Raw genomic sequence first — 27,713 nt, 5'->3', positions numbered from 1 at the left:
TGGTGCTCGCTGGGGAGGGAGCAGGGCCTGATCTTCATCCTCTGGCTGTCAGCAACCACCCATCCCATCCGCTGCAGGGAGAGTGGAAAAGCACTGGAGCATCAGCCTTGGGTAGCCCTACATAGGGGTGGATGCGGCAGAGCAGAGGCTGTGGGGACAGACACAGCTATGGTGGCACCGTGCACATGAAGGACACAAGCTGTCCTGACAAGGGTAGCTGGCATGGCTGTGGTTCCAGCCACCAGTGTGCCACACTGCTGGCAGCATCAGGCCACTGTGAGGGGAACATGAGGCATCCCCATGGCACCGCCTGCCACTAATGACAGCCCACTAATTACAGAGGTCAGAAATTAAACATGCAAACAAAGCTTAAGTATTAGGTCAGTGTGAGGGAGCTGGAGGTTGGCTGTTGGCAGGACCTTGACTGAGGAGGCAAGCCTGTCCCCAGCCCACAGGGCACAAGGGCAGTGACACAGGGCTGTGGAGACAATGGGGAAAACAAAGGGATGGACACAGGGAAGAGTGGCTGGAAACTGCCTGGTGGGAAAGGACTGGGAAAGCACCCAACTGATGGCTACTGACCATGAGCAGCTTGTGCCCAGGCAGCCAGGCAGCCCCCAGCATCCTGGCCTGGATCAGCACCATTGTGGCAGCAGGGCCAGGGCAGGGATTGTGCCCCTGCACTGGGCACTGGTGAGGCCGCACCTCGAATCCTGTGTTCAGCTCTGGGCCCCTCGCTGCAAGAGAGACATTGAGGGGCTGGAGCGGGGCCAGAGAAGGGAATGGAGCTGGTGCAGGGCCTGGAGCACAGGGGTGATGGGGAAGGGCTGAGGGACCTGGGGGGTTCAGTGTGGAGAAGAGAAGGCTCAGGGGGGACCTGATGGCTGCCTCCAACTGCCTGACAGGAGGATGGAGCCAGGAGGGGCTGGGCTCTGCTCCCAAGGAACAAGGGATGGGACAAGAGGAACCTGCACCAGGGCAGGTTTAGATGGAGCTGAGGAACAATTCCTGCCCCAGAGGGTGCTCAGGCATTGGAACAGGCTGCCCAGGGCAGGGCTGCAGTCACCATCCCTGAAGGTGTTCACACAGCGTGGAGACGAGGCCTCAGTGCCATGGGTTAGTGGTGGCCTTGGTAGGGCTGGGGTAAGGGTTGGACTGGATGAGCTTGAACGGCTTTTCTGAGCCAGCTGATTCCATGGTTCCATGGACAGGGAACGGGGTCTGGAGCTCTGGGGGACCCTCGGCCTGTTTCGGCCCGGAGGAGGCTTGGGAGGGCTCAGCGCGAGCCAGCAGCTGAGCAGGAGCCGGGCAGAGGGTGAAGGGCGGAGGCCGGCGGCAGGGACCGCTCCGGGCTCACACTGGGATAACGCCAGGGTCGCTCCAGGGGCACGCCCGAGCTCCCGCAGCGCTGACCACGGATCGGACCCCACTCCTTGCCCCGCCCCGCCCTGCGCGTCACAGAGGTGGCCCCGCCCCCCGCCAGTGCGTCACTGACGCTGCCCCGCCCTGGAGCACCCGGATGAGGCAGACCCGCGGCTGGCGGGCGATGCTGCGGCTGTGACAGGGGATGCGCCACGGTGAGGAGCGGAGGCCGAGGGCGGGGGGGTCGGGGCCCGGTTGCGGGGTGGACACGGGGAGCGGGACGCGGTGTGAGGGGGCCGAGGCGCCCGTGGCGGTGCCGGGGGCTGCGGGCCCCGCACCTCTCCGCCGATTGGCTGCGAACTGACAACGGGGCAGGTCCCGCCCTGCCCCGCTCTTCATTGGCTGGAGGAGCAGGGCCGCCGCCTCCCATTGGCGAAAGCGAGTGGCTGTCAGTGGCCGGCGCGGCTTGGTCCTGCCCTCCCGGCCACCGCCCTGATCTGAGCGCCGGTGCGCGGCGGCGGGGGCTCTGCGGGGCGGTCCTGCCGGCAGCGGCCTGGGGACACCCTCCAAAGGTATGGGAGCGGGAGCAGGCTTGGTGTGGAGCTGCCTTCCTGTGTCGGGGCAAGGGCTCGCCTTAGAGCCGCGGGTTCGGGGCCCGGGCCGCGGCCGGCGAGGGGCCAAGGGAAAGAAGCGCTCGGTCTCTTTTCTGGGTTCCTGGCCCGGCCCGGGGCGAGGGCAAGGGCGGCTCCGGCAGCCCTGTCCTGGGGAAGGGGCAGAGCGCGGCTGTCACAAGTGCCCGAGCAGCTCCTGCGGCCTGCAGGCGGGTGCGGTGAAACCTCCTAGCTCCAGCCTCCCTACCCCGGGCCGTGCCACCCGGCCCTCAGGTGCCATGCGCCGGGAGGACACTCGCGTTCTTTGCCCTCCGCTCCAGTCGGTGGCCGTGCGCCCGGGAGGAGGGGGGGCAGCGCGGCCGCCGTGGTGGCGAGCGGCTGTTGTTGGCTTCACGCCTTCCTCGAAGCGAGTCCCGAATCTGAGGGGCTCACCCGTGTGCGGCAGGGGAAGTTCGGTGACTTGCGTGGCTGCGGTCAGGAGCACGCTGCTCCCTCGCAGTCCCTGTGCCTCCTTTGTAGGTGGCTTTGTCCCAGAAGGGGTTTGGTTTTCCATCCCAAGTCAGTGATGGGAAACTGGACGTACGGCTTGCCTCTGTTCTCATAGAATGCTCAGTAAATCAAGTGCCCAGGGCACATCCCTATCGAATATCTTTCAGTAATTCTGTGGGTTGTTTTTTTTCCTCTGAGGTTGTTATCACCTCCCTCTCTGCCTAGAGAGTCTGTTGTATTTGGTGTAAACATGATGAAACTTGAATAGTCCCTTGAGTTGGATCTGAATCGCAGCACACATGCCGAGGAGGAGGAACACATCTGACACAGGAGGGGGTGCGTTACTTCAATTACACTTCAGTCAAGCGACTTCCCATTAATGCATCTCTCCCCTTCTGAAGGCAGAGGAGAGCTGTCCTCGGCTGCATGCAGCCTCATCTCTCTACACCAGATTGGGTTGGGACTGTTTGGTGACTCAGGGTTTCTGTGGTCGCTGAAACCATCCTGGCTTGGTGATGAGCACGGACAGGAGAAGGGCACTTTTGGATGCCCATGGCATTTATTGCCCTGAGAGGTGGTTAAATCCACGCAGCCATAGAAGAGCTCCTTGGATACTTAAGAGATTTTCTCTTTTCTCCCTACCACCAACCAGTCCCTGGACACAGCAGAGTGCAGAGGGCCTTGGCAATGTCAGTGTTTTGTTACAAATATTAATAACTGTAAGAGGAAGGAGCTGTCCCAGGGCAGAAGAGTGACTGAGAGGCTTTTCTGTTTATTTATACTGAAATCTGATGTGTCAGCAGTGTGACTGCCCAGGCTGGTGGTGCTGGTTACCTGTGCTGGTGCAGGCTGTGCCAGGTGGGGTGGCAGTGTGGGGTTTCATTACTAGAGTTAGATCTGCTCTGGAAGAGATCTTCTGCCTTGCTTGCAGACCCAGACCAGCCTAGGCTATGTATTTGTGGTGTGTGCATGGAGGCAGAGGCCACATATTCACACGTGGAGATTGGGTCCTGCATGTTATTGGGAGGTAGAGGTGAAGGGGTGTGTTCAGAGGAAGCATTATATGATTTCCTTCCAGGGTAAAGCCCCCTCATTTTATTTTCTTTTCCCTGACTCTTCAGAGGTTGCAGACATGCAAGGTAATTCTTTCTTTGGTGGAGAAGTGAAAGAAAAAGAAGTACAGAGAAAGCATAAGGCTGGTGATGTTTGTGAGCTTGCTGCCAAACAGAGTCTTGTCTTTAGAGACATGTCTGGGAGTAAATTACCAAAAAGTACAGCATTAAAGTGTGATTTCTTCCCTCAGCCTATCACATTTGTTTTTGGAGAAGCAGAGAATGTCAGACTACAGAAAGGAAAGGGCCTTTTTACAGTCTTTCTTGACATTTGTGACCTTACAAACGTAACCAAGATAAACCAGGAGTTGTGTTCAAGCAAACTGGCTTTTCACCTCTGTACTGCACTTGTCTGGGAACAAAGTGAGATGTACCCATCAGGATATGTATGTCTTCATAGGATTGTGTCCCTGGAGGCCTCTCCTGTCAGCACAGCTCAGCACCAGGCTGTGCTGCTTCCTTCTCCTGATCAGCGGTGAGCTGGGGGGGGGTTATTTTTGACTCTCATCTTGTTAAGTGCTTACAGGAGCAGCCAAGGCCCTTGCTGCTGCTGTCTGGCCCAGGACCCCTTTTGGGACAGAGTTCTTCAGAACCATTTTCTCCTCCCTGGCACTTCAGAGGTGCAAAAACAACAGAACTCACTCCCCTTGGAAGAAACCCATGCTAAGTGCTTTTCCCTTTAAGTTTCTTGGTCGCTTGTCATTCTGCAGTGTCCAGAAGCATCTGAGCCCTCTGGCCACCGCCTTCTTAGGGAATGTCGTCATCAGGTTGCTGTTAATTGCTGAGCTAACAGGGAGGCGCAGGGGACCCGTGTTCTGTCATTTGTCACAAGCTCTTTGCTGTGTATGTCATCAGCTCTTGGATGAGTTCATTGCTTCTGGGCAGGATGCTGTGTAATTTTTAAGGCTTAAAGGGAAACCAGGCAACTGTGAGTTGGGGAAGAAGCCAGTTGGGTGGCAAAGCCCTGGAGGTGGGGGAGGCAGGGGCCTGGCAGCTTCTGCCTGTGGTCAGCATCTGGTGTAGAGTCAGGATCAGCGCTGCTGGTGCTCATCAGGAGCAGAGGCTGAGGCAGGGAGAAGCGTGGCCTTCTCATAGCCTTCCTTTCTTTCTCAGTTTGCTCTGTACCTTTCTGCTCTGTGTGGATTCATCCCTCTGGGCTTCCTGGCTATGGAGCTGAGAGCAAATAATTGTCATGGTCAGGCCCGTGTTCTGGGACATGCACATCTCCAGCAGCTCTTCCTTTGTCGCTGCAGACACTGAACCTGCATCAGGAGCTCCAGCCTCTCCAGATTTTCCTTTTTAAGGTTCTTCAGTGGTGGTACTTGGGAGCAAACGGAGGTCGGATGTTTTAAACTTCCCATGTTTGTGACAGGGTTGAATGCTTTGAATACTAAATTCTAATGCTTTTAGTGGTGGCTGTAGCTTGATTTCTGAAAAGGGACTTCTTGCTTGCATCTTGCAGGCAGCCTTTCTTCTGGTTTTCAGGCTTGCACTGCAGTGCTGGCTACCTCCCAGAGGTTTATTGCCCCACTGGATAGCACATATTCACCAGGCATGTGAGCAGTGGCTGTGTGTATAAACCATTCCTGCTTTATGTGATTAATAAAGCCAGCTCCACAAGAGGCTGTGGAGGTAACAAGGCTTTGCTGTGTGGTGTTTGGTTATCTTCAAGGCTGCACCTGGACAAAGTTCCTGCAGGTAGGATTTGGCTATGTTCCACCTCCTGTGCTGTCCAAATTGGAACTGCAGGATGTATTATTAGAGCAGAGCAGGAGCGTTGTGCTGACACTGTGTTCTGAGTTTGTTTCCCCTGAAAGCTCCTGTGCTGCTGCTGTAAGAGGTGAGCAGGCATTTGTTGTGGTTCTCCTGAGAACATTCAGTTCCAAACCAACTCTGCAGGAACAGACAGAGGTTCACTTTCTGAAGCAGCGATGGATGCAGGCAGCCTTCCAAACTCAGATGAAAATGCTTCCAGCTCCTATTTCAGGATGAGAGAAAAAAAGCACAAATTGATCAGTGAAACCTAATCCATGGCTTTTGTTTGTTTGTTTTCCATATTATTAGAAGTGAAAGACAAGGCAAGTTTGGTGTTTGGCTGGAGTGCTCAGGTCCCTTTGCTCTGAATCCTGATGGGGTCTGGATCAAAATAGAGCTTATGCAATTTGGGAGGTTACTCTGTTGGTTCTCAGAGCTTGAGAAGGTGAAGAATGGTGGAAATAAGGTTTCTTCTGCTTTTCTGTCTATGAATCAGCATAAAAAGGGAAGAGGAAGAAGACCTGATTGCTGACAGTCCTTCCTGCTCTCCATGGCAGCTCAGGACAGTGCCAGCACTCAGCAGCAGTGTGAGGATGCTTTTGGAGGTGGGAAGCCACATTTGTCCTGTACAGAACTCTCTGGACTCAGAGAAGTTTTTAGCCTACACTCTGCATTTGCTTAGAGTCATGCCCTGCAAACATGGCACTTGGCAGCTTGGGGAACTCTGATAGCCAGAACGGGTGGTTATCTCCAGAGCTGAAGGCCAGATGGGAGCTTGGCAGCATTTCTTTATCAAGTCCTATTTCAGGTTGTTATTTGGTTAATTCCAAAGATCAGTGGACATTTGCATTGCCCTCGGTGGTGGGACAGCAAAGCAGAGAGAGGGGAGTCATAGCAGCGTGGTTTGTTGCGTTTGAGTGGCCTTGCCTTGCCTCTGGTTAATTCTTCTTGGTTGGTGTCCATAAACACTGGGTGAGCAGGACTGTGAGGAAGAGGTGGCCTGTGTGCAGAAAAAGGACCTGTTTGTGACCATTAAATGGTATTCACTTACATAGCATTTATAAGTATTTATAAGGTAGATTAAGTGGGAGGTTGTGCGATGACTAAGCTGGGGAAGAGTGGTTTGTCCAGCCACTTGAGATGCTTCAGGTACAGCCTGGGTGAAGTGCAGCTGCCTCCACAATCATTTTGGACGTGCCTCTGTAGCTCACCCTTGCATCAGTGAGTTGTGTTGAGGCTGTGAGTGGGGAGGAGTGGATTCCTGACTGTGGGAGGGGGTGGGTAGAAGTCAAAACATTGTGTTATATTTCAAGCTCAGTGTTTTGCTCTGACACATGATCCAGCAGCAGCAGCCTCCAGGCCATGGCGAGCCTGGGAAGCTTTTTTGAAGTCCTGTGTTACGCTTCAGGCAGCATTTGTGTTTTCATGACTTAGCTGAAAGGTGACTCCATAAAGATTTCAGTTTGGCCAATGAATGAATGCAAGATTCCTTCGGCTACTTGAAAACAACTGTGTGCATGGTAGTTAATTCTACTACAGATTGGATTCAGTGTTTGGCTCTTGTAATACCCAGAGGATACTGAGCATCTCACTCGTGAGGGTGCTTTTGGAGGTGGGAAACCACATTTGTCCTTTACAAACCCCAGTGGATTTAGAGAAGTTCTTAACCTACTTGATGCATTCTTTTAGTGATGGCAGTGTGGAAAAGCTGTTCTATTTTAACAGTGGAGAATTACTCTGTCCCACTGACTGGGTATGGGGAGGGTGGGGGGGGCTTGAAAGGAGCCACCGTGTTCTGAACATAGTTCTTGTCTGAGAGCTGCTTTGGATCCTGGAGTTGTGCCCGTGTAGCTGAGTTTTCCCAGGGCGCTGTGTGAATGCTGAGCTGTCTTGTAATGAATTCAAGTGGGCAGCAGCATAAGCCTGCTCTCATTTTCCCTGGAAGACGCTGCTGCATTGTCTTGTCTGTATCCTGAAAGCCTCAGTGTTGCTTGTCAAAGGCTGGATTCTGCAAGTGCCACGTATGCAGGGAAGCCTGTGAATAGGAAGGGCTCGCTGTGCTGGTTCTCAGCTCCCCACATAATGCCCAGGGCCAGGGCAACTGGCTGAAGCAAAGCAGTTTTTGTTGAGCTCCGGTATTCTGTGGGCATCCACTCTCCCACATGTGAGGGGTTTAAACTGCCTGGTTATGTTCTGACCGTGCCCAGGAGTCGTGTTCTGCCAGGCATGTGCACTAGGCCTGTGTTTCTTTGCCTCAATGGGCAAAGGTTGGCAGAAGTGAAGGGATCCTGCGTGTGCTCGTGGCAGGTTTGGAAGCTGTCTGCACCTCCCAGCTCGCAGGCTAGTGTTCTGGATGCTGATTTGGGGAAAACTCCAGGAACAAACTCACCAACAAAGCTCTCAAGCTGACAAGCGGGTATTCTTCATTGTGGTGCCTGGAGACACAGGGGGGATAGCTCCTCCTGATGTGTATCCCCGTATTGCTACACAGGCCATTCTTATATGGTCACTGGCCATACATACATATTCATGAGGCTACGTATGGATTACATCATTTTCCAGACAGTTCGCTGCATGTGTACCAAAATGTGCTGGTGGTCTCTGAGGGCTGGTTACTTCTCCCAACAATCTTCATCACTTCTAGCAGTCTTCGAAGCACCAGCTTAATTAGCATTAGGGACATAGCAATCATCCTGTCCTTCTACTTATCAGTTAGTTTAACTGCTCCCATCCTGGACATCTACTAGTCCAGGATACTCCCCAGTAGATGTTTACACCAGCTTAATGGGTTCATTAACACCACAAACATGGCAATCCTCCTGCCCTTCTACCTATCAGTTAGTTTAACTGTGCCCATCCTGGATGTCTGCTAGTCCCAGATACTCCCCATCCTCAGGTCCTGTTTTTCTTACACTTTTTGTACTAAGGTCCTAAGGACCTAAACCTATGTCAGCTGCCTTCAAGCACCTCAGTTATTTTCCATTACAAAGCCATCAAACTTAAGGTTACTTAGAACTGATTACATTTTGTGCTTTTGTGCCTCCTTGTCTCAATGTGAACCACCTTGTTTGCAGAGTGTATCTGTGCTCTTAACTCTTTCACTTGCCTCTCACCCATACGAGGGAAGGCAAGTGATGTAACTGTGTACCAAAGCGGGATATGGATGTTGGATGCATCCTGGCATCATGTCTGATGGGGGTGCTTCTGCAGGGCAGTAAGCAGGTCAGACATCCCTGCTGATGGTGATGGGCATGATAGTGGACACGGGGCCTAGGTGACCCTGGACCATCAGCTGCTTCACCAAGGTGGGCAGGGGATGATAGGGTTGGAAAAGGGGAGCTGCTCTGAGGGGCCTGAAGTACCGCAGGGCTGGATCTCCTCCCTTCAGTGTCTAAAAGGAGAGGGTCTTTGACAAGGGCATTGGGGAAACAAGACATAAATCTCCCGTGCGGGCTGTTGGTGAGTCCGTGAGTCCCAGGCAGCCCTTCCTGTGGCTCCCACGCTGCCCTGGGTGCAGGGAGGCCTCGGGGGTGCATTGCCAAGGGTGTGAGCAGGCAGGAAGGAGCCCTGGCCCCAGCACTGCTACTTCTAGGAAATGATGTAAGATGTTTCCTTATAGAGATGTTTTTCTAAGCACATCCTGAACTTTGCTGATGGGTGGCTTCCTGCCTGTTTACCTTTTGAGATCAGCTCCTCTGGAGCAGTGGAAGCTGACTTCTCATTTATTGTGGGGAGAATGTGCCTTTTGGTGATCTAAGCCTCTTGGAATGTGCTGGGTGAGAGCTGCACGCCTTGGAGGGCAAGGTCAGCAGGCTTTTAGTGCAGGGCTTTCAGAGAGGTCAGTGCAGGACATGCTGTGGGCAGCATGCAGCAGTAGCTGAGCTGTTCACCTCTTCCTGGCCATCAGAGCTGCCCAGCATGTGTCTGAGCTGCAGCCGGTGTCTGCTCGCCTGATGCACCCGTCTGGGAACCCAGGACAGGCTGGGAGGTGATTCATAGGCTCTGCCTCTACTGCAGAAAGCTTTGGTGTAGGACTTGGGATCTGCTCTGTGCTGGGATTCAGCTGCCTTGGTAATAGGTGTGGCTCCTGGAGCAAGGGCACCCAAAGATGTCTTTACCCAAGGAGATGCAGCAGGACCGGCAGGACACACACTGCAGGAGCTCAAACAGCTCCGTGGCCATGGGTTATTCCCTGGGTACAGGGCAGTGCAGGACAGCGAACACCATCGGTTCTCTCAGCAGCACTGAGGCCCATTCATGACAGACTTGCTTCTACACCTCTCCTGTGAGGAAAGGCTGGGAGCTGGGGCTGTTCAGCCTGCAGAAGGCTCTGGGGAGACCTTGTTGTGGTCTTTCAGTTCTTAAAAGGAAAAAAAGAGTTCTTATAAGAAAGATGGAGAGAGACTTTTCAAGTAGGGCCTGTTGTGATGGGATGAGGGGTGATGGGTTTAAACTGAAAGAGGGAGATTCAGGCTGGATGTGAGGAAGGAATTCTTTACACAGGGTGGTAAAACACTGGCACAGGTTGCCCAGAGAGATGATGGATGCTCCATCCCTGGAGACATTCAAGGCCAGGCTGGATGCGGTTCTGGGCAACCTGGTCTAGTTGCACGTGTCCCTGCTCAGTGTGGGAGTTTGGACTGGGTGAGCTTTGAAGGTCCCTTGCAACCCAAACCTTGCTGTGATTCTACAGGAGAGGTGTAGAGTTAAACAAACACACTGCCAGAGGAGGGGTGATTTTGAGGTGCTCAGCACCCTCTGGACAGATTTGATGTGGTGTCCTTGGAGAGCGGCAGCTGGAGGCTCAGCTGAAGAACAAATGTGCCACTTGTGCTCTGCTTTGTTTGTGAGCTGAGTGCCAGGCTCTGAAATGAGCGTGCCTGCCCTCTGATGAAAGCAGGGGATTGATTTGTCCCACTTTTAGGTGGCTAAAATGTGGGTCACTGAGATGCAGGACATATTAGTGTGACAATTTCAGGCCTGAAGGGACAGCATTGGCTATTGATGCCTGTCAGAGTGTGAAAGACAGGACTTGTAGGTCAGCTGTTACTGATGAGCTTGATGCAAGCCTTGTTTAGAGCCTCTGCTTTAGACAGAGAAATGGTTGGTTTCAGCTTAATATGTTCTGGGTGTTAGTAAGAGAATTTGAGTCTTGGCTTCTGGGAAGAGACAAAGATGCCTGCTTGTAAAAGAGCTGTGGGATTGCTTGGGGAGAGCTCAGGAGTGGTACACAGTATGGTGCAGCTCCTGGCTGTGGCTGGGAGCTGTGTCCATCTCAACACCTGTCTTGGTCCTGCTCTTCATGCCAGGACCATGACCCTCACTCCATCATCTTCATCAGCTTCTGAGAGCTGGTGTGTGTCAAGGCCTCAGATGTCTTGTGTCCCCCTGGACTGTGTCTTACTCCACTACTGAGCAGCAGTATGAAAGTCTGTGATGGGTTGTGTTGCTTACACTGGCTCACAACCGAGCGGGGCTGCAGTGGTATCCAGTGACTCAGACAGCTGAAGAAAGGAGGTCCTCATGCAGAGATCGGAGGTCCCCCTGCCTCAGCATGGGAAGCTGCAGACACCTCCAGTATGGAAGCACTGCTGTGTGGTCCCTTGACTGCAAGAGAGACATTGAGGGGCTGGAGCGGGGCCAGAGAAGGGAATGGAGCTGGTGCAGGGCCTGGAGCCCAAGTGTGATGGGGAAGGGCTGAGGGACCTGCGGGGTTCAGATGGAGAAGGCTCAGGGGGTAGTTTTATTTTATCATTCTTGTGTCTGGGAGGATGGAGAGAGCAAAACTATGTGAGTGACTTGTGTTACCTGCCTGTTTTCCACAGGAGCAGGAATGAGCAGGGCCTGAACATGGGACAAGTAAATTGAATTTGAATCTCTGCAGCACAGTGTATTATTGGTTTACCTCGGAGAGTTTGGCCTTCTCCTTTACCTGCCTTTGTGGCTCTGACAGGAGCTGTAGCGTGCATTGCTGGGCTGGCATCGGGAGGCAAAATCCCTTTAATAACATTTAGGAATGAAAGTGGAAGCTGTGATGGGTGTGCACTTTAATATCCTTACCTGCTGTTGGCCTGGGTGGGCCTCTGGCATGAACTGCTCTTCCAGTGGCAGGTACAAAATGCAGCCAACACTTGTGCTGTGGTTGGAGGGTGCTGCAGGTGCAGTTCCAGGAGCTGGCTGGGATCACAGTGCCTGTTGGGGCAGGTCTCTGTGCAGAATGCCACCTCCCGGGGATCACTGCCTTCCTGCTGGCACTGCCAGACCTGGATGCCATGGCAGGAAGGCTGTGGTGCTGAAGCCCAGTGTTTGGGGGGGACAATCAGCCTGTCTCTCTATCCTAAGTGTATTCTTACATTTGTATCCTGCAGGTTGTATTGATCATGGACAGTGAAGAAATCCCGACTTTCTCGAGTCCAAAGGAGGAAACTGCGTATTGGAAAGAGCTTTCCTTGAAGTACAAACAAAGGTACTGTTGGGTATTTGCAGGCTGGATTTGGTTCTCAGCTACCAGAGCATTGTTTAATCTGTTCCTCTCCAGGAGCACACCAAAATGGGTAGTAGATATTCTGGAACGAATCTCTGCATTTCCAGCCTGGTGGGAGCCCAGTGTTTCTGGCACAGTGTTACCATGCCATGAACTCCAGGCTATGTTTTGAGCATGTCTGAGCAAGAGCAGAGCTCTTTTGCTATCGAGTGCATCTTTGAATAATGAAAGTGCTGCCTTAAGTAGTATCTTGATGTTTTATCATGGAAGGTGCCTTTGGGGTGGCTGTGTATGATTACTGTTCCCTTGAGCTTCTTGTAGTGGAATTACTGGTATGAGAAGTGGCTGATTTGGTGTCTGCTGCAGTTTACTGAAGTGTGTTGTAGCTCATAGTCGAGCTTGTACCAGGGCTCCATATCTGTTAGGGGGCACAGGGCTTTTGGGCAATGGAAAACAGCCAGGGAGGCTGCTGTCTCGTGTAATGCTGTGCTGCTGCGGGGGGGGGAGGGGGGGGGGAGATTATTTGGGGATTGATTTTGCAGTGGGGGCTCCCATTTCATTTTCTTTGGGAAGCTTGCCTTGCATTCAATGTTACCCATGTGCAATTGAAGCCAGTTGGGCCTTTCTCAAGCCCAAGATGCAAGTTGTTACTTTGCTGGGTTTTTGGGGGGAGGTGTTGGGCATGTGTCCATGTGGAGAACCCCAACCTGTTCTTGGGTGTCAGAACATTCTGCCTCAGAAACCAGTGGGTATGCTGATTCCTAAAGCCTTGCTCATTTTCCCTGCTGTTTGCTAAGAGCTGAGCTATTATGTATGGTAAAGACATGAATTTAATAAGCAAAGTATGTGGAGTGGCTCCTTCTAGCCCTTAATAACTGGCAGTGGTGTGAGGTAGGTGGGTGCTGGCCTCTTGCTGACGGGCTCAGCAACCCCAGATTCAAACCTTCACACTTTGCAAGAACCTTCAATTTCCAGGTAGTGCAGAGCCCCAGGAACTGATGGTCTCTCTTGCAGCTCTTGACCAAAATCAGGTTAAATGCTTGCTAAATTCATTGACTCTCTCAAGGCTTTAGCAGTGGAAGCTAATGGAGTACAAAGTGGTTTTCATACTCCCATGAATCCTGTAAATAGCCTTGAGACAAGTTCCTATTCACACATGCATTTAATGTAGCTGTTTGGTTTGATGTAAAAGAATTAATTTCCTTTTATTGCTAAGCTTAATGTAATTTCTTCATTTCCCCATCTTTCTTTTTCCCCTTGGAGGTCTATGGATGACACTTAACTCCTTTAAAACTCCCCTTCCTTTCAGTTTATTGTTTTAGGAGAGCTGTGGATGTTATTTTAACTTGGGAGATGCTTTTCAACTGATGAAATCCTTTCCTTCCAGCTTCCAGGAAGCTCGGGAAGAGCTGGCTGAGTTTCAGGAGGGAAGCAGGGAATTAGAAGCTGAGTTGGAGGCACAGCTAGTGCAGGCTGAGCAGAGGAACAGAGATTTGCAAGCAGATAACCAAAGACTGAAGTATGAAGTGGAAACATTAAAGGTAGGTCTTTCCTGTAACAGCATTGCTGCTGCTTACAGATATGCCTTGGATCTCTTTGTAGATTGTCTGCTCCATTCTTGGTCACTGAATGTCCAACTGAAGTGAAGGAGTGGTCTGTTTAAGATCCACACTTCAGCATGGCAGATGCTCCAAATACGGCCAGCAACTTCCCAGGGAATTTTCTGGTGGATTTTTTCTTGTTCACATCATGAAGCTCTCGTCATGGGAGTTTGTTTGAATTCTCAAGGCCATGCCAAGGAGTACTTGTATTATTACACAAGCAGCATCAACGCAGCAATGGGGGGGGCAACACAAGCAAGTTTTGTCAGACCTCTGCGTTTCTTTCTTTGCAGACTGGCTTTTTTACCCAGAAGGTCTCCTTGGTTTGATGAGACCTTGAAGAAAGCTGAAGATTAGTGATTTGTGCACATCTCTCATTTGTGCTTCTCATTCATTCTGAACAGCCGTAGCTGTGGAGACAGGAATTGCATTAGGATCTGCATGTGCAGAAGGGAACTTGTAATTGATGCCTCTTTGTTAACAAGCTCTTGCCTATTTTGGAATCCTGGAGAAGCATCATGTTTTGTAGTCTTGGGTTATGTTAGTGAAGGCAAAGCTTAGCAACTTACCCAGTGGAAGTGAAGTTTATGAGATTACTTGTTCATGTATCCAGTCCCGGTTATAGCTGAAGGTCAGGATGTGTTTGATAAGGTCAGTAGTTTTTCTATAATCCCCTCTATGTACCCTCAGAGCTGGTGAGAGTTATGTTTGGGAGTGAATTCTTACAGCCTTTCACATATGAGCCTATGGACCTGCAGGTTTTGTAACACATTTCAGTGGCTCTCAGTTTTGCTAATGGAGATGTCAGTCAGTTTCTGGTGACAGTATGGCTATTGTCAGGGGAGGTCAGGCTGCACAGTTGGATTTCTCTCCAGCTTCCTACATGTTTAAGGCTTCAGAGCAGCTGTCATTGCAGGCTGCTGGGAGCAGATGCAGGGCTGCATCTCTGTTGTGGTGAGATGTCTGTGCACAATGCAGTGTTTGTGGCTTTGCAATGTGCCCAGCTTGTATGCTCAGAGCACGTTCCTTCTGCCTCTGCAATTCCTGCTCTGGATCTCCAGCAATCCCAGATCAGCAGGCTGCAGGGAGGATGTTCATTTCTTTGGCCCATTTCACTGCTGTTGACGTGGAGAGTGTTTGTGTACATGTTTATCTCACTACTCCTTTCTTTCAGGAGAAACTGGAGCACCAGTATACACAAAGTTACAAGCAAGTGTCGTGTTTGGAGCATGACCTGAGCCAGACACGGGCCATTAAAGATCAGCTGCATAAGTATGTGAGAGAGCTGGAGCAGGCCAACGATGACTTGGAACGTGCCAAGAGGTGAAGGCTGCAAACCTCTCCCTTCCTTAAAGTTTTCACTAGGTCTTTTCTTTGCTTCCCAGATTGATCATTTTACTGTTCCTTAAGAGAGAAATGAACAAGCATTCAAAAAAAACAACCCCAAAACAAATCCCAAGATGTGAACCTTTGAACAGGGCAGTTTACCCTTGGAGTCACCTCATCAGCTGGGAGCTTTACATTACAGCAGGGAGGGCAGGGGCCCGAAAGCTCTTCATGTTCCTGTGAGAAACAAGCAGGCTCAGAGCAAGCCAGGCCACTGCACTGCTTTTGATAGTACCAGCTAGGTGACTTCTTGTATTTGTGATCCTTGTAGCTCAAAGCCCCTTTGAAATTAGAAGCTGTTGCTTTACATAGTCCCTTTCAAATAAAGCAGGCCAAAGGAGTCTTCTCTTCCCTGCACAACAGCTTAATGACTGTAGGGAACAAACGTGTCCTTTATAAATGCATAAAATGAAGAGGCTGCTGTTAGAAGTGCCCAGTTTGGGAGTAGGTCATGCTTCCGTTCTGCAGAATGGGAATTCTGCCGCTGATTCAGTGGGACCAGGAATGAGCCTCTGGCTATCTGGCAGAAAGATCTGAGAGCTGAGGCCGTGTTTCCGCAAGGCTCTTAACCTCATGACTAACTTCTGAACAAATTGGGTCATAGGCAATACCTCAGTGCCCTGCCTTCTCCATTCACTGCCCAGAGCTCTGGAGAGTGCAGCACCACCTGAGCTACTACACTGATTAAATGTGGGGCTTTGGAGCATGGCTTGGGAAACATGGGATGGGCATGCTGGCCTGGCTCTTTCCCAGCCCTTTGGCGCATCTCTGAGAGCCAGATGCTATCATGTCCTTTTTGTCTTCTCTGGAGTTGATTAGTCCTTTCCAGGAAGCATTTCCATAGCTTTCAAATGACTAACTTAAAAGTAGGCCCTGATAACATTTTTCTTCTGTTATGTTTTTGAATATGCTTTTATGCTGGTTGAGCTGAAGGACCCAATATTCTGGATTTTGTTTCTAGGGCAACAATAGTTTCATTGGAAGACTTTGAACAAAGGCTGAACCAAGCTATTGAGAGAAATGCCTTTCTAGAAAGTGAACTGGATGACAAGGAGTCATTGCTGGTTTCTGTACAGAGATTAAAGGATGAAGCGAGAGGTATGGCTTGATGAGTTCTGTGTCCCACTGCATTGTTGGCTTCCTAAGAGTTATGTAGCAACCAAAGCTCATGTTTATAGAAAGCCTCACATAATGAGACTTGAACTGGATACTTACCGTGTTAGGTATTACTAACAGTATGTTCTCTATTCTTTGTATGTCCAGTGTAGCTAAGAGGAAAGATTTCCTCGTGTAGGGCAAAATTAATACCAGATTCATTGAGGTTTTTTTAACAGAGGTGAGTAGAAAATACTGCATTCCACAGGTGCAATAAAATTGAGGAAGTGTGCTTTCAAAGTTCCCACTTGCTGTGGTTTTCTGCCTTGCGTAGGAAGGGAAAGCACAGGAAATGTCAGGGAAATACATAAGTGGTTAACTTAGTTTTTAAATCCTGTCTCCTATGTTGTTTCTAATCCTCTTGGAAATTGCCTGGTTTATTTAAGATATTCCAGTGAAGACTGTGGTTAGACCTTTTTGAGAGAGTGTTCTGGGATACGATCAGGAGGTGGGAATTCCCCAGTGGATTTCACATGGAGAGCGCTGGGGGAAGCGTTTTGTAATGGTTGGTGGAAACTGATTTCTCTGCCAGTGATGATGATTTGCTCTGCAGCCGGTGCCTGCTGTTACCGTCATGCAGAGACCAGTGGCTTCCAACTTGCTTCCCCAAGGGAAGCGTTCTAAGATAATTCCTCAGTTAAGGCCTAGACCCGAGTGTAAGACAACAGCAAATCCTTCAGCAGTTGCTCACCTTTGTGAAGCTCTCTGAACCAAGTTTGTGCCCCACAGATGGAAAGCCTCTGCTGGAAGTACAGGGGTTTTGTAACAAGTATGAAAGGGGAGATGAAGTATTTTCTGAGGAAATATGTGTTGTAATTCGGGGTTAGGGCAGTAACACTGGAAAACCCAGCAAAACCTAGGGGACTGTTTCCTACAGCACTGGAATAATTGGCCAAAAAGGACATGTTGTTTCTTGGCTGAGTCATCTGGAAATGTTTAGCATTAGTTAGGGTAGCAAAGCTGTGTGTTCCCCCGGCAGCAAGCAGGAGCCACTAAAAGAACTGCTCCAGTGTTGAAGTCAAATACAGCATTTCTGATTCAAGAGCCCTAAAACCTCTTAGAGGAGCCTAGATTGATTTTATTTTTTTTTTATTACAGCTGAGCTGTTTTAAATAAAATCAGTTCTAAATATTTATGATAATTTAAAAGCTGTAATGTGCAACTGATTCTGCTCTTGCACATTGTACCAGACTGAGACAAGGAATAAGAGGTCTGTGAAAGGTGAGACACTGGCACAGGGTGCCCAGAGAAGCTGTGGCTGCCCCATCCCTGGCAGTGCTCAAGGCCAGGTTGGACACATGGGCTTGGAGCAAGCTGCTTTAGTGGAAGGTGTCCCTGCCTGTGGCAGGGGTTGGAGCTGGAGGAGCTTTAAGGTCCCTTCAACCCAAACCAGTCTGGGATTCTGTGAATGATTAAGTTGTTCTATCCAAAAAGAATCAACCCATTTGTAATATATTGTTTATGTGCATCTAGTTCCTTCTAAGGATTTTATGGATTCTTTGCTGAGCTGTGCTGGATGCTCTTTGTAGCAAATACGTGTGGGCATGGGAGGGGACAAGCAGGGGTAAGCAGCAGGCTGGAGAGGAGGTGAGAATGAAACATAGGTTCCAGGCTTTTTCCCTGCCATTTGGAATACCCAGTCTCTCCTATCTGCTCTTTTCTTCTTGAGGCATCAAGAAACTGGATACAGCCTTTGACTGTCTTTTGATTAGTGTGGAATCCTGTGGGTTATAGACTGGAAGAATAATGTGGGTAACTGGACACACAAGAATAGGTCATTCCTCCCTTTTTCCAGCCTCTCTCAGAGCAGGAGCTGAGCGTAGTTCAGCAGATGTTTGTGACACTCTTCCCATGGGACTTACACTACAGATGGGGAAGAATGCTGAGGAGAAGTGGGTTGCTGGGCCCAGGGAGGGCTCTGTTTGTTGTCCCTCTCCTCTGGGCTGAAATGGGAAGTGATGGTGATGGGCAGTGACCACTCTGAGATGGGGTCCTCCAGCCACAGGCGGTTAATAGAGGCTTGTTGCAGAGCATCTCCTCCTCCTCCCTCCCAGATGAATAGACTGTTAGAGAAAGCAGTTCCTAATCGGTGTTTGGGGTGTGTGTTCTTCTCTCAACCCTCAGACCTGAGGCAGGAGCTGGCAGTACGGGAAAGGCAGCAAGAAGTCACGCGCAAGTCAGCACCCAGTTCCCCGACTCTGGACTGTGAGAAGATGGATTCAGCTGTGCAGGCCTCCCTCTCCCTGCCAGCCACGCCTGTTGGAAAAGGATCAGAAAACAGTTTTCCTTCCCCAAAAGGTATCATCCATAGAAACTGTGTCTGGTTGGTTGGCAGCATGCTCAGGTTGCTAACAGTTTCAGACCAGGTGCTTGTCAGTGGGCTTGGAGCAAGTGTACGTATGTGTAGATCCCACACATGTTGCATAAGGTGTGTTTAAATCCTGGGGCAGCATAAGTGCCTTTAAGGAGTATAATGAGTAAATAGCATGGAAAAGAAAGACACTGAAGCTGACCTATTGCTTGGGAGGGTGGGGAGGGATTTGCACTCTGCAATAGGCACCTGCAGTGGAGCACTGAAGACACTTGGGATTGCAGAAAAGTGTAGTAACTGATACTGCTGCTCAGCTGTGGAGCAGCAGTGGTGGGTAAAGAGTGACCAGTAATGCTGGTGCTTTAGAGACTGTTATCACACAGGGCTCCTGTTTTCTCTGTGAGGCCGCAGGATGTTAGTGCAGTCCCTTTCCCCATCTGGAAGGCTCTGGAAAACCACAGAGATTATTACATACCCTTCAAATTAGAAGGAGCAGATTCCAGAGGAGGCTCTGGCTGGATTAGATGAACTGCAGGCAATAGCCTTGCAGATGAACAGTGCGTGATCTCCACATGTAGGTCTATGCAAAGAGGGCAGTGGACAGGAATTGGGCTTTTGCATTTTCCCTGACCAGTGATCATGTAGTCTATGTTCTTGTGGGGTGTCCGTGTGAAGACTCTGCAGTAGGATTTTAGGTTCATCTTTTCATGTAGAAGTTGATTTATTTAAATTTAAAACAATAAATGAACTGTGGAGGAGTGGAGCATGTAATCAAATGTGTCTGTGTTTGCAGCTATACCAAATGGATTTGGTACTAGCCCCCTTACTCCTTCAGCTCGAATATCTGCACTCAACATTGTGGGGGATCTGCTACGGAAAGTGGGGGTGAGTGCTCTGACCTGAAGTGTTCCTCACTCTGCAGTGCTGGCACTGAGCTTTCTTCCTTGTGTGCAGTGACAGCAAGGCCTGGGCTCATGCTGAGTACATGCAGTGTTTAAAATGTGGTAATGTTTGGGGGGTTTTTAACTATTTTGATTTGTAAAGCATGTTGCTAGGGTTCTGAGGCCAGTTTTGGATGATGAAATTCATATTTGAAGTAAGAAGTTTCTCAAGCACTTGGTATATGGGGTTGGATGCCATCAGCTGCTTGTTCTGACTTTTAAACAGGGCCTGCAGCTTCCTCTGTAATGAGACCAAGATGCAAAGCTGGGCCACAGAGCCTGGCTGCCTGCTGTGCACAAGTGAGGAGCTTGAGATCAGGAGCTGAGATCACGCTGCCAGTGTCCCCTCATGTGCCTGGGGGCATCTGCAGCAGGTGCTGAAAGTGGGAAAAAGAGAGAGACCTTTGCTAAGAAAGTGAGAAAAGAAATGAGGAGAAAGCCAAACGTTCCCATCTGTAGCTGAGGAGGCAGTGAAACATGAGCCTTTAAAGGGATTACCACTGTAAGCAGGGAAGAAGTGCTTAAAACTCTGTCAGTGTGCTGTTTAGGATGCCAGGTTTCCAGCTGAGTTTGGAGTTAGGAGAAGCTCCTTGACGTGCCTCAGTGGGCAGCTGTGAGTGGAAGTGTGGGTAGCCTTGGTGCTGGCTGTCCTCTGTCTCCCGTGGGTACCACTGATGGGCAGTAGCTGCAAGAGAGACAGTTGCTTTAGCAAAGTTTGTAATGAAAAGTGACCTCGCTGCTTGCATTTGGAGCCACTGAGCTGGGGGTTGGTTAGAAAGGGCAGCAGGACCACTTGTGGTTACAGAGTGACTTGGCTAAAGTGGGATCATTGTGAGTAAGAGTCTGCAGGGGATTTAGGGAGCTTAATCACAATCCCCTGTGATTACTCTGCAAGGACAGGAAATGCCAAACAAGCATCCTGCTTTCCTGGCCTGCCTTTAGACACCGGCTCAGAATTCCAGCTCACACATTTGTTTAGCAGCAATTACAGGCTGCCCAGGATTTCTTTGGGTTTGGCTACTCATAGGATGCCTCATCCCAAACCTTAGACTTGCTTTCTCTGCCAGAAGTTTCCCTTAGGCTTTCTTGCCTGCAGCTGAGACAGGGAGAGATCACACTGGCTCCTTCCAGCTGATGGGTGTTTTGTGACCAAGAGATAGGTACCTGTATGAGGTAGGTATCTCCCTGTGTGCTTGCTGAGCTAACATGGATTTCTAGAAGAAGACCCTATAGTGTTCACTTATTGTGGTAGCATGTCAGTGGCCTGTTGATGGAATATTGTTCTACATGGAACCAGACCAAACTCCCAAATATGGGAAGATGAATTTTTGTCTCCAGTGCATACATTTGGAAGTGTCTGAATGTACCCATGCACAGGGTGGATGTAACAGACAGTTGGAAGGACATTCTGCTAGGCTAGTAGTCACATTATGCCTCAGGGTGTTATACCTGTCAGAAAGGGCAGGTGATGTTCTGAAATAAATGAGAGAATCAGGATTTTGGTCTCCCTCCTGCCATGAGTCAGTGGATAAGGCAGAGACTGTTACCTTGTATAGGGGAAAAAGACCTCACCAGGCTTGCTTGGAAGTAGGAGGGATGAGGTACAGACCCCAGAGATGGGCTTAGCTAATGCAGTTGATTGCTCCTTCTGATGTTGTTGCGGTAGCACCTTTTGTTCATATCAGTGGGCCTTAAGTGGCTTTGTTTTGTAGGTGGAGATTAAGAAAGCAATGCTAACAGGCATTGTCCTGGGGAGAAAACTCAACTTCACAAATACACAGGTCCCCCCTCCCAAACCTGAGGATTCTGCCTGAGGCTGATAGACTTCTGGTTAGCTCACCTCAGCCTTAGTGCAGCTGCTGGGGCAAGGAGGCTGGGTACCTTCTGCTGGGAGGTGCCTGCCTTCTGTCAGGTAATTGAGAGTTCTAAAGTCTGAGCCCTGATGGAACCGAGTCACACGTGGAGGTCTGCTTCTGCATCGGGTTTCCTCTGGGGCTGGCGACAGAGAACAGGAGCTTTGGTCCCATTTAGTTCTATTTTTGGCAAAGGTGAAAATCGGGTGACCTTGGGGTCCTGACAGAGCCTAAATTTGAGCAGCAAAATGCTTCCTCTTGTTAAATTGTTATTAAATTAGTATTGCTTTTTTTTTGACATAATCTTGGTTTTCCTGTTTCACAGGCCTTAGAATCCAAATTAGCTGCTTGCAGGAACTTTGCAAAGGACCAGGCATCCCGAAAATCCTACGTGTCGGGGAACGTTAACAGCGGCGTGATGAACAGCAACGGCACAAAGTACCCTCACCCGGGGCACACTTCCTTCTTTGACAAAGGGTAAGAAAGGATTTCCTTTTACCTGAAAGGAGAGTGCATTCCAGGATGCTGCTTGGAGCACAAGTTTTTCTTGGCTTGTCTTTAGCCCACCATAGCTTTCATCCTATAGGACAGATAATTTGTGGAGCCAAAGTCTGAAGGGGACAGGGACAGTGACAGATTTCCGTGAAGCAAAGAGAAAAGCAAGCGTGGCTGTCTCTTAGCTGGTAGCATGTCAGGGCCTGTTCTGTCCCTCTGCTGCCTAATCTCTTGGTGACTGCATCTCAAGTAATAAACGTGCCCTTGAACAGGTTCTCAAGTAAGTAGTGGTGGTGTTGCCATAGCTACTGGTGCATGGGGAAGCACATTCACCACAGAGCTGGGGATTCCCTCAGTGGGAACAGCTAAGTGCAGGCAGCAGATCCTCACAGGAGGGTGGTGCCCTGTTTGCTCTCTTTTCCCTTCTATTAGGGGAAAAGACAACGTCATCAATGGTGTAATGCTGGCTGATGGAGGGGGAAGCTGCCTCCGTGCTGACGGTGCTGTGCGTCAGCCGTAGAGCCACAAACTGCCTTCACAGGAGGAACTGCCCTGCGTGTCTCCCGTGACTCGCTCGTGGCCAGAGCTTCCTCTGGGATACTGGGAAGTGGTTCCGCAGGAGGATTTTCCCCCAGGGCCCTGAGGTTGTGTGAGGGGCCCTGAGGAGCAGGATGAGCAGCACAGCACAGCTCCAGCGTTAGCAGGGTGGTGCTGTGAGATGTGCTGGTGTCACTGGGCAAAACTCTCCCCCCTGTGCTCCCTGCATAGTTATCTTCCATACTAAACCTCAGGTCAGGGCAATTTACTGCTAATATTCAGTGTATCCTCAGTCCAGAATTTGGAGACTTAAATGAGCTGTTACCAAGCTGAGGAGTGCTTTATACACAGCAGACAAGGTTGAGCTTCCTGCAGTCATCCTGGTTTGAGCTGAATCGCGTTGCTACGTGGGTAGCAGGGCAAGTTGCATCTAAGAAACTGGCATTCAGAGTTTTTAGAGTCACTATTGCTTTGGGGAAGGAAGAGTTTGGAGGTTTAAGTGTCATGTGCAAATGAGACCTTAAGTTGTCTGTGTACTGCAGGGCTGACTGGGGCTGTGCATCACCACAGCAGTGCTCATGCGTGCAGTGCACAGGCTGTGTTTCAGGTGCAAGCTGTCAGGGGAGTTGCTAGGGAGAGATTATAGCTGCTCTTAAGAGGCAGCAGGGCTATATTGAGTTGTGGTGTGACAAATAAGCTGATTGCTGTGTGGGGTGGGGGTTACTTTTAATTATCCAGACTGTCATCACACTTGTTATCTGGGCTGGCTGCCTGGAGTTAGGAGCAGGTTGTAGCTGGGAAAAGCGTAGAAACCCAGCCTCCTGCAAGAGACAGAAGAGTTGGGGGATGTTAGTGGGCTAAAAAAGGGGGTGGAAATGACTGACGTGCTTATCTACAAAGCGTTAAAGATCCCTGCATGGCCCTGCTGTCCTGTCCTTCTCTGTTACATCCCATATGCTGTTCACAGCAGGGTCGGTGGCCCACGCTGTTCCCCTTACATTTTGCTCCTGCTCTGCCTTGCTGCCCCTGTTGAGGTGTGTGTGCTGTAGGGTGGCAGGGGCTGTGCTGTGTCAAACCTGTATGATTTTGTCTGCACATGTAAGCTGCACTGAGCAGTCACCTGTGGGAGCTCAGCACATTGTGCTTGCACACTGCTGAAGCAGCAGCCAATCTCCCAGCCATGCTGACACCTGTCCTTGGCAGCCATCACATCCAGGGTGCACAGTGGGGGTTGAGTCAAGGCATGCCCATGCCCTTTCTGCTCCCCTCTTTCTCCAGCCTCTGTACTCTTCTCCTTGCCTCTAACTGTTGCTGGAGCCTGCAACAGCCACGTGTGATCATAGATCAAATCCCGTCTGCAGCCACTGCCTAAAGAACAGCCAGTTGTTGGGCGGTGGTATTGGGACAGTGGTGGCACAGCCACATCACTGCAGTTCCATCTACAGAATCCCAGAATCGTTAGGGTTGGAAGGGCCCCTGGAGATCATCCACTGCAACCCTCTGCCAAGGCAGGGCCACCCAGAGCAGGGCACACAGGAACGTGTCCAGCTGGGTTTGGGATGTCTCCAGTGAGGGAGACTCCACAAGCCCCCTGGGCAGCCTGTGCCAGGGCTCTGCCACCCTCACTGTAAAGAAGTTCTTTCTCACGTTGAGGTGAAACTTGCTGTGTTAGTTTATGGCCATTGCTCCTCATCATGTCGCTGGGCACCACTGAAAAGAGTCTGGCCCCATCCTCCTGGCACCACCTTTGAGATACGATCTGCATTGCTGAGATCCCCTCTCAGTCTGCTCATCTCCAGGCTAACCAGGCCCAGCTCCTGCATCCCTCCTTGTTAAGATTGCTGCTCCAGCCCCCTGAGCATCCTTGTGGCCTTCCCTTCCTCTGCCGTTTGGTTGGATAAAATGCTTGAGTCTCCATCTCCCATCAGCTTGCCCAGTGGAGCTGCGCAGGCACTGAAGGCAGGGGAGGCTTGGATGGCTCTGGGCTTGCTCTGGAGCGTGGCTCTTGAATTGGAAGAGTCAGGACTTGGCTGCTTTTGGGAATCTTGCCGGTGTCTGCAGGCTTGTTCCATCAGGAATGTGCTGTTCCTGTGCAGATGCCAGGGCAGCACCTCAGCCTGTTCTCAGATACTTGGTTCTTGCTTTTGTTATTATTCTTAATTGGATATAAGCTTGGATCCAGCCAGGGAGCAGAATGCCTCTGACCTTGCAGGGCTCTGCAGAGGCACCTGAGCAGCAGAGCTGAGGCAGCGTGTGAGCCAACATGGACTCTGTTCCCTGGGGCATCAGCTCCAAGTTCACTGCTCCCCTCCTGCACTCTCCAATGGCCAGGTCCTTGTAGTTAATGCTTATTCTGAAGTTAGCTTTGTGAACCTGTTGGGCTTTGTTGTAATGAACCAAGCTCAGGTTTGAACACAAGAGGCGCCTCTGCGGTGCCAGGGAGCATGCAGGTGTATTTGCACTGTGAACACTGTCACCCACCACCCTGCTCACCATACGTCAGGCTGGGGAGTCAGGGTCTTCCTCCTGCTGCCTGCTCTGCCTTATGAAAAAAGGGAAAAGAGGGAGCTGGGATACAGGTGAGTAACTCCCTGTCCTGCAATGTGCTTCACAGTACTCCAAGCTTTTACCTGGCTGCATGCAAGCCGCTGCAAGGTGCAGAATGTGGTGGCAGTGCTGCTTGTCCCCTTGCCTGGCCACGCAGAGGTGCAGGAAGAGAGGTCTGGTGAGGTTTAGTTTAACACTTCAGCTTTGCTCCAGCTCTTGCATCCAGGGATGCCCGCGATGTCTTTATGGTGTGCATAAACTGTTCCACTTTTTCTCCACTAGGCGTGAAAAGGTCACATTCCCCACCTTGGTCATGGGTAAATGAATTCATTTGCAATGATAAGCTGCATGCATTTTAACCTGGGGCTTGAAGGGGCAGAGCTGGTGGTTATCTAACTGCATGAGGTAGCTCTCTGAGCATTACAAACTAATGGTCCGTGATCAAAGCCTGAGGCTGTAATCTCTCTCTTTACTTCAGATAAACTCCTCTGCTGCTGTGACCTGTTGCAATAGTAAGATCTAGTGTTGCTGCTTTCTTGATCTACTTATTTCTTCAAGTCCATGCATGTTTCTGGTTGGATTGGTGGCAGCAGAGCCGCAGGATGAAGTATCACTGCTCTTCATGTACTTCTGAAAGTCAGTTTGCCCCTTGGTCCAGTTCTCCCTCCAGTGTGGGTTTGCCAGTGCTCAGCTGCCCTGGTTGTGCCTAATGGGAAAGCAAACACGGGCACAGACATGCTGGGAGGCAGCCATGTGTTGGGCTGGAACGCGAGCACAAGCACCTCCGGCTGCTGCTGTTGACTGAACCCTTCCAAAGGGGGAGCAGCTTTAATCCTGTTTGGTGCTGGATGTTTTGGTGGTGGTTTCCCTCTTCCCTGTCCCACTTGGCAGAGGTGCTTTGTGGCTGGTAACTGATTTGCAGAGTCACGCTGTGACCAGGCTGGCTTCATGCCCCTTTGTCCCATTGCAGATAGCAAAATACCTCTGCCCATCAGTGCTGTCCAGCAGCTTTTTACTGCGTGCAGCAAAGAGACACTTGGGGATGTATTGAAGCAGCACTCGAATGGGAGCTGAAGCTTCAGGCTGAAGGAGGAGGAGGCAGGAAAGGTCGTTTCCCCCTGCTCTGCCCTGCTGCTGGGATGTGCTTCAGGCTGTGTAATGTGGATGTTGAACAAGAAGAGAGGGAGCCGGGGGAGCTGTTACCATGGGGACCTGTCCTTGCCAGCCAGTGTTGAGATGTCACCTGAGCAGGAGGTGCGGGATCACCCATCTGTGAGCTGCAGGGCAAGGGTGTGCGTGCGGAAGGGAGCCTAGAACAGCACTGCTGTGTCCTGGGGACACTGCCCCCAGCTGCTGGCACGGAAGCTGCTGGCACATGGTGCCTGTGGCAGCGCTGCAGGGAGCAGGATGTGCTCCTTGAGCACTGCCACGTTCACCGTTTTCCTCATGATGGAGCCCTCGCCCTTCTTTTCCTTCCTGCTTTCACTCGCGGCAGCTGAGCTGAGCAGCAGAGGTGTCCTGAGGCTCACTTTGGACGAGGGCCTGCAGGGACAGGCCAAGGGGAATGGCTTGAACCTGCCCGAGGGGAGACTGAGCTGAGCTCTTAGGCAGAAGCTCTTCCCTGTGAGGGTGCTGAGGCGCTGGCACAGGGTGCCCAGAGAAGCTGTGGCTGCCCCATCCCTGGCAGTGCTCAAGGCCAGGTTGGACACAGGGACTTGGAGCAAGCTGCTCCAGTGGAAGGGGTCCCTGCCTGTGGCAGGGGTTGGCACTGGAGGAGCTTTAAGGTCCCTTCAACACAAACCAGGCTGGGATTCTCACAAGCGTAGCTCTGCCAGGAGGGATCCAAGTGGCTTCTTGTGGGGTGCTGGTGGTTGAGACCGAGCTGGTGCAGTGCTTCTTGGGAGCAGGCAGACATCAAGGGGGACCTGCCCTGCCTCCAGGGCCGGGGTTCTTCCCTCACCTTCAGTATTGCAAACCTGACCATGAGGGTCAGCAGTGGGCGCTGTCCTGGTCCAGGGCTGCAGTGACTGCTGGCTGTGAGGGTTGCAGTGCTGGTGTTCAGCAGAGGGCGAGCCTGGTTACAGCAGATCTGTCAGTGCCATCACAGAGTAGAGATGGGGAAGCTGTCACAGCCCTGCACTGCCCTCCCAGCCCGCCAGGTTCTCCACACCTTCACCTCTCCCAGCAGCCTGGGGCAGGGGGAACCCACAGATCCTGGGGGTGTGGAGGCACTCAAAGCCCTTGCTGCAGCCCAGGCAGGGGTAGTGCAGTGCGGAGGCACCATGGCCGGGTTGTTCCCATCACATTACTGGGTTCTCCTGCTGCAGGCAGTGGGGTCAGCACCATCCTCGCATCCTGCTGCACAGGCGGCAGAGAGAGAGGTCTGTCTGTGCCTGCTGGTGCTGGGGTGAGGCGCGCGGTGCCCCCTCCTGCGGCTGCTCCTCATCAATGCCTTCTCTTATTGCTTCCCAGGGCAGTGAACGGCTTTGACCAAGGTCCCCCCGGCCTGGGAGCCTCTCGCCCCTCCTCAGCGCCTGGAATGCTGCCCCTGAGCGTATGAGCCCGCGGGAGGTCGTGTTCGGACTTGCGGATGCTTTTCTCAGCCCACCCAGAGAAGAAGCGCTCCAGCTCGCTCCCCGCTGCCGCCGCGCTAGAACACGACCTGGCCTCTGTGTCATGTTAATGCAGTTCCTGTTCTCCTCCTGCTGTGGCTCCCCATGCCCTGCAGTGCTCCCCTGCACGGGATGCGGGGCTCTGCTCACCAGCCCCTGGCCCGGCAGCCTCGGCGCTCGCGTCCTCTCCTCTCCCCTCGGTTTGGCACCACACAAGGGTCGGCCGCTGCCCCCCGGTGCCGCTCAGCCCTCATGGTGGAGGTGCTGGTGCTGTGACTCAGTTCCTGCAGCTCCATCACTCCCAGGCACAGCTCCGGGTGCTGGGGTGGGCAGGGGAGGGCGAGCGTGGTCTCCAGCCCGGCCCCTGCGCTGTGCACATCACACGGGGCTCCACTGGGCCTGGTGGGATGGAGGCACAGGGGCAGCGTTCCCTGCTCACGGGGGTGACCGTGTCCCAGCCCC

General features: G+C 51.5%; 1 protein-coding gene across 2 annotated transcripts; it reads left to right on the top strand.

The window, feature by feature from the left end:
• Positions 1-1,472: 1,472 nt before the first annotated feature.
• Positions 1,473-27,341, top strand: NDEL1 (nudE neurodevelopment protein 1 like 1). 2 transcript variants are annotated; one of them, XM_061360014.1, is made up of 10 exons: positions 1,473-1,577; positions 11,698-11,795; positions 13,201-13,354; positions 14,589-14,737; positions 15,762-15,898; positions 18,080-18,253; positions 19,060-19,151; positions 21,386-21,537; positions 24,922-24,956; positions 27,112-27,341. In XM_061360014.1, the coding sequence occupies exons 2-10, from the start codon at positions 11,710-11,712 to the stop codon at positions 27,117-27,119; spliced, it is 987 nt and encodes a 328-aa protein (XP_061215998.1). In that variant the 5' UTR covers positions 1,473-1,577; positions 11,698-11,709; the 3' UTR covers positions 27,120-27,341. The 2 variants fall into 2 exon arrangements, with proteins under 2 accessions (XP_061215998.1, XP_061215997.1); XM_061360013.1 differs by lacking the exon at positions 24,922-24,956.
• Positions 27,342-27,713: the final 372 nt, after the last annotated feature.

The sequence above is a fragment of the Neopsephotus bourkii genome, unplaced genomic scaffold (genome assembly GCF_033783945.1).
Source record: "Neopsephotus bourkii isolate Nb327-2 ecotype Australia unplaced genomic scaffold, CSIRO-AGI_Nbou_v1 NB_1003, whole genome shotgun sequence".
Lineage (NCBI taxonomy): Eukaryota > Metazoa > Chordata > Aves > Psittaciformes > Psittacidae > Neopsephotus > Neopsephotus bourkii.
The sequence above is the reverse complement of the archived record's forward strand: the minus strand, read 5'-3'. Positions and strand labels throughout refer to the sequence as shown.